Below are 11,896 nucleotides of genomic sequence, written 5' to 3' on the forward strand. Positions count from 1 at the left end.
ACTTTTTCCTTCGTGATGATCCTCAAGAACCCCACTTTATGCCGTCGGAAATCACAGCTCCCCGGAGAAGTACTGGGTAGGATGCAGAATTACCTGAAGGACAGGTGTTCTAACGGAAACAGAATGCCAAAGCGAGGTGCCACGTGGACTTCCCCTAGAGCCAGGAACTATTTGCACAAGCCTGGGAGACACACACAAACTTGTTTGTTTTGTTTCTTTGTTTGTTTTTTAATCTTTTTTTATGCTGTTAATCCAATTCCTCTTCTTTGAAACCCAACTTCTCCCCAATTATCTGTTCACGTTTGTTTTACTCTCCAGCAGGGAGATTCTTACCAAGGCAAGGCCTCTCTAAGTTTTCACTGCATAGACACATCTGCTACATGCATGGCTCCAATTTAATTTGGGTTTAAAGGTACATATCCTCTGGCGTTCTTCAGAACACGTTAACCCTTTTTACTTTCAAACTCACAGAAACAACCAAACACCTGAACAGGGATACATGTACCTACTGCAAAGTGAGAAAGGAGAAAAAAAAAAAAAAAGGAATGCAAATTCTTTAAGGAGAATCCAAAGCATATATGATATTCCTGAGCACACAGAGTAAGGTCTGCAACTGTATAGGTCTGCAACAACAACTGTAAGGTCTGCAAATCTATACTAAAAAAAAAATAATAATCCCCACTTATTTCCCAGATAGCTCCATATCTACTGACTGAGAAACACTTCTGTCTTTTCAGCTAAAATGTGGAATTCATTTTCTCATTTGAACTAGTCTTATTTTTGTCAGTCGGGAATACTTGAATTGCGCATTCTTATAAAATACTCCATTTTTTCTGGAAAATCTCATGAATAATTAGATATGAATTTTAAGTTAAGGTAAGTATAGTGAATCTAACACAGGATGAGGATTTATACATGGTGAATAAATTAATGTTAAAATGACCACTTAAAAAAAAAAGTGAAATGTTCCAGAGCTTGTGCTCATTTCAATACAAAAATCATATCCTATATCCTTAGCATGCTCATAATTCTCTAACGTGTCCCCATTATGTCTCGGATAAAACCAGAGTCCTTCCTGTGGTCTACAATGTCCCCACTACCTTTCTGACAGCGTCGGCTACTGAGCCCCTCCCTGTCTTTGCTGTAATCACAGTGGCCTCGGCTGGAAGTCGCCAAGCCTCCCTGCATCCTGAGGTCTTTGCACTTTTCTTCTTTCTTCATCAAAGGCTTTAATCCGGATACTGAGAGAACTCGCTTTATCCCCTCGGTCGGCCAACAACTTAAGTGTTTCCATTGGCAAGGTCCTGCCGGTGTCCTCCCCGATCCGTCTGCAGCACCCACCGCCAGTCGGAGTGACAGGTGGCCGCGGCCTGCTCTCTGCCTGCACCGCCAGGGCACACGGCTCACAAGCTTGGGAGGCCGGTCGCGACGGTCACTGTGGCACCAGTGGCCGGTGGGAAGTGATCCACGGAGTCCGGTGGGAAGTGATCCACAGGAGTCCGGTGGGAAGTGATCCACGGAGTCTGGTGGGAAGTGATCCACGGAGTCCGGTGGGAAGTGATCCACAGGAGTCCGGTGGCAAGTGATCCACGGAGTCTGGTGGCAAGTGATCCACAGGAGTCCGGTGGAAAGTGATCCACGGAGTCTGGTGGGAAGTGATCCACAGGAGTCCGGTGGCAAGTGATCCACGGAGTCCGGTGGGAAGTGATCCACAGGAGTCCGGTGGAAAGTGATCCACGGAGTCTGGTGGGAAGTGATCCACGGAGTCTGGTGGGAAGTGATCCACGGAGTCCGTGGCAAGTGATCCACAGGAGTCTGGTGGAAAGTGATCCACGGAGTCTGGTGGGAAGTGATCCACAGGAGTCTGTGGCAAGTGATCCACGGAGTCCGGTGGCAAGTGATCCACGGAGTCCGGTGGGAAGTGATCCACAGGAGTCTGGTGGGAAGTGATCCACGGAGTCCGGTGGGAAGTGATCCACGGAGTCTGGTAAACTGAAATGAACTCGACGGGTCACAGTTTGCGGAGCGGCTGAGACACGTGCTGCTGGTAAAACTCTGGGTTTCCCAAAAGCACCGTTACTGTTATTCTTAAAAGTGAAGAGAACGAGGACAACGGAAGAAGCAAAAAGGACAAGACCTTTCACTTTCAGAACAAAACCTTCTCATTCTACTTGACGTTATTTCAACTGTCATCCTACTCTTCCAATGTCATTCCTCCTCCTTACTAACTTCGGTAACTCACCCCCATCCTCCCCACACCGTTTGAGAACTCAGACCTTCTCCACATAACAGACACGTCGAAATCCCAAGGCCACGCGCCCTGCGCCGGGCCCCGCGGGCACCCACACGCCTGCTTCCGCGGTGTGCACCCGCCTTCTAATCATTTCAGAGAGGAACGTCTCTTCCGACAGACTACATCGATTTTGCGTGTCACCCGTAGACTTTTCACTATTTTTAAGCAGCAATGAGTGGGCCCGGGTGGAGGAGGAGAGCGGCGGCTCACGTTTCCTGGGGCAGCGGAGGCTGAAGGGCAGGACAGCGCACTTCCGTGCGGGTCCACTTACCTTGGGAGGCACCCCCACCTGCTCCCCAGGGGCGGCTGCAAGGACCAGCCTTCACCAGAAAGCAGCCCGGTCACAGCAACGGCGCTGACCGCCGGGAGTTCTGGCTCTGAAGCAAATTAGCCACGGAGCAAAGAGTGGAGGAGTCTCAGGCCGCCCGTGTCCAAAGAGAAAATGCAAAGGGCAGACTGTAGTACAAAGACAAAACATTCGAACAATAAAACTCCAATTTTCCTGGACACCGAACACAGGGAAAGACTGGTTTAGTAGATGGCCGCTCGCTGATGGTGGCGGTGGCCCTGCCCTAAGGAGCTCTCCACGGTGCGCAGGTTGTCGCCTCGCACTGTGACTGCGAAACTGTAACACAGATTTCTCTGCATTTAGGCACTGAACTAGTAGGTACTAAGGCCTCCAAAGGTATAGACCCAAACCTCAAAAGCCTTTCTGTCTGGTTAGGAAGGCAAGAAATAAAACCAGAACGTAACATATATAAAACAGCACTTACTCCCGGCAAGTAAAATCCCAACTACAGATGATGTAGATATGGGAGGTTGAGAAGGCTTCATGGACGAGGCCGCTGCAAAGTCTGGTTCTCAAAGGAGGACACTAAAGGCTAAATTCCACTGGGATCTACTAAAGCAAGGAGCAGTGTCAAGGCGCACAGAAACGTAGAGACGGTGTTGCACCCCTGGGTTTCTTCTCAATACCAGACCATATCCCACAATCAAATCTAGCTGTTGTAGCCAGAAGGAGAGAAATGGCCACACACACACACACACACACAGGCACATGCATATATATAATATATATTTATTTATGCTTAAATATATAAATTACATATAAATATATATAAATAATATATTTAAATATATAGAACTATATAGTATATATAAATATATAAATACCGTATATATAAACATATGTACTATATAGGAACAAATATATACTATATATAAGCTATATATATAAATTGGACTATAAATAAACATATATATTATATATAAATCTATATACTATATAGCACATATAGTACATATATCATTGTGCTCAGAAAACGGTATAGGACATATGAAGAGTTGGGGGAAAAAATGAGTAAAATCATTATTATAGCTCTGAAAGATAAATAAAATTTCCTTTTCAGTGAATATGCTTTTCACCATTCTTGTTCCTTCCATGAAATAAAAGGTAAACTGCATGGTTTTTACAACTCAGAGGCCAACTCTTTTTTTTTTTTCTTTTTCAAAAATTCAAGCAAAATAATTGATTTATCTTCTCCTTCATCAGGCAGGCAAAATACTTACCGCCTTATGGTCTGCTTCCCAATGGTCTAACAGCTCACTGAACAAGAACACATGCTTTTATTATGTCAGCTGGGCACCGCCAGGCTAAACCCCAGCACCGGGCAAGTACATGCAGAGGTAGCGGTGATACTGAGAAATGGGGTGTGAGTCACAGAGAGCAGAACCAGGAGAAAATGCATTATGTTAATGAAATAAAGAGAAGATGTATTCCTTTCCTTATCCCTGTAGTATCAACAGTAATCCCCAGTGAGTTATTATTACATATTCCTAGATAATGTTTTAAGGTCTTTAGGTGGGGAAATGAGTAAAAAATGAAACAAACAAAAATGCTGCCGCTGTTTAAGTGTGTGACTATCAGTAAGCCCCCAAAGGTGTCGCATCTATAAAATGACGGATTTAAAATAAATATGTTTCTTTCCACCAGGAATTCAGAAAGTAGGTAGTACAAAATTTGAGGTTCATTAAGTCATCACCAAAGAGAAGTATAATTGGGAGGAAGGTTTACACAAATATGACATACATGACATCAGAATTAAATGAAGTAACTATACAAATAAAATAAGACTAAGTTAACCTGTAGTCTAAAGGGAAATCCTGAAAAGAAAAAAAATATATATATCTATCTATCTTAACAAGACCCAGTGAAAATTAGAAAATAGCTCTACCCTAGTGTGCTGTACTGACAGAAAACATATGATCTCTTCCTGACATACTGCTTCTTGGCAGCCAAGTAAATATTTGTAAAAAAAAGGAAAATGCTAGGTAAATACACACATTCAAAAAATACATATGTATGTCGTGTCAAATACTACCTCCAGTCAAATGATGACTAAAACAAAATAAACAGTGAAAATTTGGTTGCCTGTAACACTTGTCACATTTCTCTACGTTTCCTTAAAAAGTTCATTTTCAGGGATCCCTGGGTGGCACAGCGGTTTAACGCCTGCCTTTGGCCCAGGGCGTGATCCTGGAGTCCTGGGATCGAGTCCCATGTCAGGCTCCCGGCATGGGGCCTGCTTCTCTCTCTGCCTGTGTCTCTGCCTCTCTCTCTCTCTATGTCTATCATAAATAAATAAATAAATCTTAAAAAAAAAGTTCATTTTCAACTCCCAACAATTAACATGTTCTATAAAGAGTTTTATAAAAATATATGTCATAAGGGGCCCCTGGGTGGCTCAGTGGTTGAGCATCTGCCTTTGGCTCAGGGCGTGACCCCGGGTCCTGGGATCGAGTCCCACATCGGGGTCCCCGCAGGGAGCCTGCTTCTCCTTCTGCCTGTGTCTCTGCCTCTCTCTGGGTCTCTCATGAATAAAGAAATAAAACCATATATAAATATATGGCTGAGAGAGAGAGCGCGCGCGCGCCTGGGTGGCTCAATGGGTGAAGCATCTGACTCTTGATTTCCACTCAAGTCATGATCTCAGGATTGTGAGGCCCAGCTCCTAGTCCGGAGTCTGCTTGAGATTTTCCTTTCCCTCCCCTCTGCTCCTCCCCACCCCATCGTGCACTCCCTTAACAACAACAACAACAACAACAAAATATATATACACACACACACTCACACACACATATATGTCACAATATGCAAAAATAAAAATGGATGTTACCCATAGCACGGCTCCTCATCGGAAAGATACACTTGGTACTTCCCAACTTGTAAAGATGTTTTTGATGAACGGGGCCAGCAATATTTATGTGCAGATGCTGATGCAGGGGAAAGTAATTCTACTCATTTTGAGTAATAACTGGGTAAACCAGAAGTTTCTATGTAAACGATTCCACAAGATATACTCCCAATATTCCCCCCAAAGCTATGGAGTCAGAATAGTGATGGTTAGCAGGAAAATATTTAATTTTTTAGAGTCTTATACGACCACACTAAGTTTTCTGAGAGCGTTGATGTAATTCGGCCGTATTTGTTTCTGGTGACAGCACACTACAAATGAACTTCTTTTTTCCCAGATTTGTTCAGGAATCAGAATATAATTTATGTAGTTAAAAATCATAAAATTGCATTTTAAACATAAACTTTATGGAACTGCCACATGGTAGCTTTCTTTCCCATAGGGAAAACTTTGACGAAAGCAACTCTTTTAAAATTAAAGTGGTGGAAGACAGAACTTATATTTCTCAAGTTTTTAAGTTTTACGTTATAAGGAATGTGACAATCCCTGTTTTAAAAAACAGAGGTTTAAATGGTTAGTAATGGTGACCCAAAAGGCAGATGTTAAGTATATAAGGTCCTCAAATTCTCCAATGCGCCCCCTGGGGCCGTTTCTAACTCACAAGTCACGAACCCAAGGTACAATGTCAACTGAAGCTGCACCCTATTAAATATTTTTTGCCAAATCATTTTTGATTATTGATAAACATTTGGAAATTTCCTAAATTTGGCACCGTTTGAGTACCACCCCCTGAATGACAAATAACTGGATGCTGCTATCTGCCAAAGGTCGTTAGGACAAAAGAGGAATTCCATTTTCTTTTCCTCCCAAGGCTGTTTAATAAGGCAGCAGTTAGAGCTTATATTATGGAAAGGAGGGAAGTGGGGGAGTGAAGGTCAATAAATATGCAGAGAAAGAAAAGATGAAACCGAAGAACAGATGTATACGGCTACTCTATCTAAACACTGTTCCAAAAAATCTTGCTGATACTCTTCTTTCCTGATTTTTTAAAAACTGTGCTCTTAGTGTTTCTGACTTTAACAGGGGTGGGGTAGGCTTAAAATGTTCTTCAAAGCAACAGTTTTACTGGCAAATTAAATAATTAGTTATATAACAAGCATGGTTAAGCTATAGTTTAGTGATATATTTGAGATTTGGGGCACAAAAATGATTATTAGATGAATACATGCGAGTTCTAAGATAGACCCACCCATTTCTTCAGACCCAAACCCAACAGAACATTGTTTAAAAGGACCTGGGAGGTAGATAAATCTGCCGGTCCTGAATTCCAAAGCTCTTTTCTTTCCTGCTCATGTAGAAAATGTTCATACGAGCCAGATTTTTGATAGCCACTGTTTAGGGTTCCATTTTCGCTTCTATTATCATTCATTGATGAATATTAGCTCTATTAAAAATATCAGCCAACTATAAAAAGGGCTCAGAAAGTATATTGGGAAATTCTCGGTCATCTATCAGACACAGCTTGATACTAACTCACACTACTGCATATTTTCCAGATAGTTTATGCCTGACTCCTGGGCTTATAAGTAAAAAAAAAAAAAAAAGAAAAAGAAAGAAAACAACTACAGTGAACAAATAAATTCAGGCAATGGCTTTTGTTGAGTATTTTCTGTTCCTAAAGAAAGTAGTTGAGACATAATGCAAACAAAGACACCCAAAAAGCAGGATCTTTTTTAAGAAATATCTATTTCTCTAGGAAAATAAAATAAATTATAAATATATTTTGATGAGGAACTGAAGACATCTAAGAAACTTTTTTTAGATTACAAAGCATATACTTTCTTAAATGTTCAGATATGCTTTTCAATAAATGTATTCCGATTGCATCAACATTTCTATGTCTTATAAGTACGACTGCTATATTCCATCAGGATCATTAATTAGCTTAATTTCCAGAAAATTAAAATTTTCTACTTCAGTGAAACTTGAGTCTTAAAAGTAACTCCATTTTGCTTCCAAGTTTTGAGCAACTGTATATACTTAATTCTTCTAATCTACTTACGTACATAACGGGTGAACTAAGTTCATTTCATAGATTTGACTTGGGTCTTATGATTCAGTTTCTTAAATCGTTTGAAAAAGATGCTTTTTTTGTTGTTTTAAGATTGTATTCATCCATTTGCGAGAGACAAGAGTGAGAGAGGGAGCAGGAGCAGGGGGCAAAGGGCAGAGGGAGAGGGAGAAGCAGACCCCCCACCCTCCCACCCCTGCCCCCGGCTGAACAGGGAGACCTATGCAGGCCTGGATCCCGGGATCCCGAGATCATGACCTGAGCTGAGGGCAGCCACTTGACTGAGCTACCCACGCTCCCAAAAAGCAGATGCTGATAAGTGTCTCATTTATATTAAAAAAAAAAAAAAAAAAACTAATGGCTAACACTTCCTCTTTTCCTTCCTGAAAACAAAAATCAATTTCAAAATAAAACTCAAAAAATTAAAGTCATTTCATTTCAGGAAACAAATTTTAAAATAAGAATAACTTCTCATGTTTAGAATAGAACTTCTAGCCAGATGCAGTTAGCATCCCATCAACCTTCATTATAATACCGATACTCAATCACATACACAGTATAAGGCATTAAAATGATTCACTGACACTTCCTGAAAAACGCTACCATAGACACCAAATTTTTGAAAAGTATATTTCCTTTTAATATTTCTTTATTTCCTCTTAAAACAGAGTTCTCTTTTTATTCATATGTATTTCTGATTTGAAGTCCTGAAAGTGATTTGCACTCTCCAATTGTCCTACCAAAGATTTCAAATGACACAAAGACAACAAGAGCCAAAACCACATACGTATATAAAATTCTCTTTGATAAGAAATGAGCACCTACACTACGCCCTCAAAATCAGTCACAGAACTAACTACCAGTAGGATAAAAAAGGACATATAAACAGTAGGATTCAAATTTTCACTACTTCATTTTTTTTTTTTTTAAAGCACCAGCAGGTCTTAAAAAAAATTCGTGAAGCTGAATCAAACTCATGAGTGTCGTATTTTAGTTTAGCATCGTTTACTAATTAAATTAGCCAAAAATTCTTCACACATAAAATATCCCATTAGTTGGCCATATGACAATATGAGAATTTCTGTTCCACGCCGCATGGCTAATAAAATTAAGTTGGCTTTAACCACACTGTCATTTAAAGAAGACAAATTAGCCAGAAACAAAACTTTAAAAAACAGTCTTGGGAATAACTTTTTCTTACAGCCATTACCAAACCCTTACTGAACTGATGAACTATGCAAGAAAAGCAGCTTAGGCTGAAGAAAGGGCACCAACATCACTACCTGGCTTACCTAAGAACTCATAAAAGTAAAGGGCTCTAACCATTTTATTTTATTAGATCCTATAATATAAAAATTCTGCCACTTTTCTGTAGTTTGATTAACACTAATCATTTCATCATTTCATACTTTTCCTTTTTCCGACCATCTAAAAGAAAACACTTTAATTCTACCTTCATATTTATTTTTTAAAAACATGATCTGGGACATGCCCCCTTGGTTGCAAAACACCATTACTCCCAAATAAAAGCATACACAGAAGAATTCTACAAGGAAATTAGAAGGCTCAAAACTCTGTAATACATTCAGCCCCTGGGGACCATCAATGTCACCAGATACTGCTCTACTTTCTACGTGTATTTAACGGTCACGGGCCCATTGCCTGATGGGATCCGTAGTTTCTAAAATAAAAAATGTGTGAGAGTCACTGACTTCTTGTTTTGAAGCTACGGACCTACAGCCCCAAATAGGTTGCAAATCTCATTCTACTGCATTTTTCTAGAGTTGATCAGTTCCAGCCCTCCTATTCTAAGACTGTGCAACCTCTCAACCACAATGAAAAGGCGAAGGGTATGAACAGGTGCATACACATTATGAGATTCTTGGATCACGATATCTGTAATCTGCGTTCTATAATGTGGTAAGATAAGAATCACGGTTCTTAGAGGAAAAATGAATGCCCAAAGTGTCCACTTTTAGGAAAATAATACTTCAAATATACCCGAGAACTTGTCATTTGGGCACCTTGGGACACTTTCTGAGCATCGCAACAGACCTCGTGCACATGCATACCTTTCTTTGGACGCCAATTTTGTGTGTGTGTGTGTGTGTGTTTTTCCTTATAGTATGTCTCTGTATTGACACGAATCATATCATCTTTCCCCACAGTCAGGAATTCTAATGTGGTAAAATAAGAATCACGGTTCTCAGAGGAGAAATGAATGCCCAAAGTGTCTACTTTTAGGAAAATAATCCTTCCAATATACCCGAGAACCTGTCATTTGGACACCCCGGGACACTTTCTGGGCATCGCAACAAACCTCAAGCACATGCATACCTTTCTTTGGACGCCAATTTTGTGGGGTTTTTTTTGTTTTGTTTTGTTTTATGTTTCCTTATCGTCTCTCTGTATTGACACGAATCATATCGTCTTTCCCCACAGTCAGGAATTGCACACTTTCTCTGCACAGTCATCACTTTGGGGCACGAATGGGCAACGTGTGCCGGCGGGTTCAGACTACAGACTTCCACCGCTGTAGCATCCCCGTGTGTCACAGGGGGCGGGGGAGGGGTACCCGGGAAGAGTCCTTCACATGCATTTCGATGTTGGTTTCCCAAACCGATTAGAAAAGAGGAAAAGAGCTGCCGCCCGCCTTGCATCACCTGGACCAAGCGTCTCAGCAGGGCAGCTACACGTGCAGCATCCCGCACCCCCCTCCCATCGCATCCCATTGCGTCCCACCGCGTCCCATCGCATCCCGTCGCGTCCCACCGCGTCCCATCGATCCCGTCGCGTCCCATCATGTCCCATCTCGTCCCACCGCGTCCCATCGCATCCCGTCGCCTCCCACCGCGTCCCATCGATCCCGTCGCGTCCCATCATGTCCCATCTCGTCCCACCGCGTCCCACTGCGTCCCACCGCGTCCCATCACGTCCCACCGCGTCCCATCCCGTCCCCCCCAGCTCCCCGCCTCGCAGGGCACCTACCCTAGCGTTGTCATGGTGACGATGGTATACCAGAAGGCCGCGGGGATGCTGGTGAACTTGCTGGCCGAAGACCCCTTCTCGGCGTAGAACATGACGGTGGCAAAGATGATGATGGCCATGGTGAGCGAGAAGAGCAGGAAGCCCAGTTCGGAGGCGCAGCTCTTGAGCGTGTACCCCAGGATGCGCAGGCCCTGCGAGTGGCGGGAGAACTTGAAGATGCGGAAGACGCGGAAGACCCGCAGCGTGACGAAGGCCCCGCTGACGTCCTCGTTGTCCGTCATCACCAGCCCGATGTAGTAGGGCAGGATGGCCACCACGTCGATGATGCTCATGACGCTGCGCACGAAGCGGTAGCGGCTGGGGGCGGCGGCCAGGCGCAGCAGGTACTCCACGGTGAAGATCATGACGCACGCGGTGTCCAGGCAGAAGAAGGCCACGGCGTAGCGCTCCCCGCACGGCAGCTCCTTGGCGTGGCCCGGGCTGGCCCCGCACGGCACGGTCTCCACCACGTTGGCGATGACCGACACGGCGATGAAGAAGCCGGTCACGTAGTAGAAGACGAGCGCCATGGTGCTGGTGTGCGGGTTCTCGAAGGCGCGCCACACCCTCTGGCGCGCGGTCATGCTGGGCAGCGCGCTCTCCCCGCCCGTGTCCGTGTCCGCGTCGTCCTGCAGCCGCTCGGCGTTCTCCCGCCGCCGGTCCTTGTACTCCTCGTAGCAGCAGTCGCCGATGATCTCGGGGATGAGGCCGAAGAAGGCCAGCTCCTCGTCGTAGGCCGAGATGCACTCGTGGCGCGGGTAGTGCAGCTTCCCCGTGCGGTAGAAGTTGAGGATGTGCCGGAAGATGTCGGGGTCGCGGTCGAAGAAGTACTGCTGGCTCTCGGGGTGGTAGAAGAAGTCCCGCTCCGAGCTGCCCAGCAGCGTGTCCGGGTAGCGCTCCAGGGTGTCCTGCCACGTCTGGAAGCGGGTGCCGCTCACGTTGAGCACGATCAGGGCGTCCTGAGTCCGCTTGCGCTCCTGCCGCGGGGGCGCGGGCATGGGCCCCGAGGCCACGGGCATCCAGCCGATGGCCGCGGCGCGCGCGAACGGCAGCCAGGCCGCCACGCCCGCCGCCATGGCCCCGACGGAGGCGGCCCCGGTGCCGGGCGAGCGCGAGGGTCACGCGGGGCAGGGCCCGGGCCGAGGTCCCGCGGCCGAGGCAGCGACGGGCGCGCGCGCGCGGCTCGCTGGACACGCGGCGATCGCTTCAAACAGGGGTCCCACGTGCGCGCCGACACGCCCGGCGGGTGCGGGTGCGGGTGCGGGTGCAGCTGCAAGTACAGGTGCAGGAGCGGGTGCAGGTGCAGCTGCA

At 44.9% G+C, this 11,896-nt stretch overlaps 1 protein-coding gene across 2 annotated transcripts in view; it reads right to left on the bottom strand.

The window, feature by feature from the left end:
* KCND2 (potassium voltage-gated channel subfamily D member 2) overlaps positions 1 to 11,676 on the bottom strand; it is a 476,195-nt gene extending 464,519 nt beyond the window's left edge. For both annotated transcript variants that reach the window (XM_072783313.1, XM_072783314.1), the window contains exon 1: positions 10,547 to 11,676. In XM_072783313.1, coding sequence (XP_072639414.1) covers positions 10,547 to 11,661 — 1,115 coding nt within the window. In that variant the 5' untranslated portion in view covers positions 11,662 to 11,676. The remainder of the gene's footprint in view (positions 1 to 10,546) is intronic.
* Positions 11,677 to 11,896: the final 220 nt, after the last annotated feature.

Source organism: Canis lupus, chromosome 18 (genome assembly GCF_048164855.1).
Source record: "Canis lupus baileyi chromosome 18, mCanLup2.hap1, whole genome shotgun sequence".
Taxonomy (NCBI): Eukaryota; Metazoa; Chordata; class Mammalia; order Carnivora; family Canidae; genus Canis; species Canis lupus.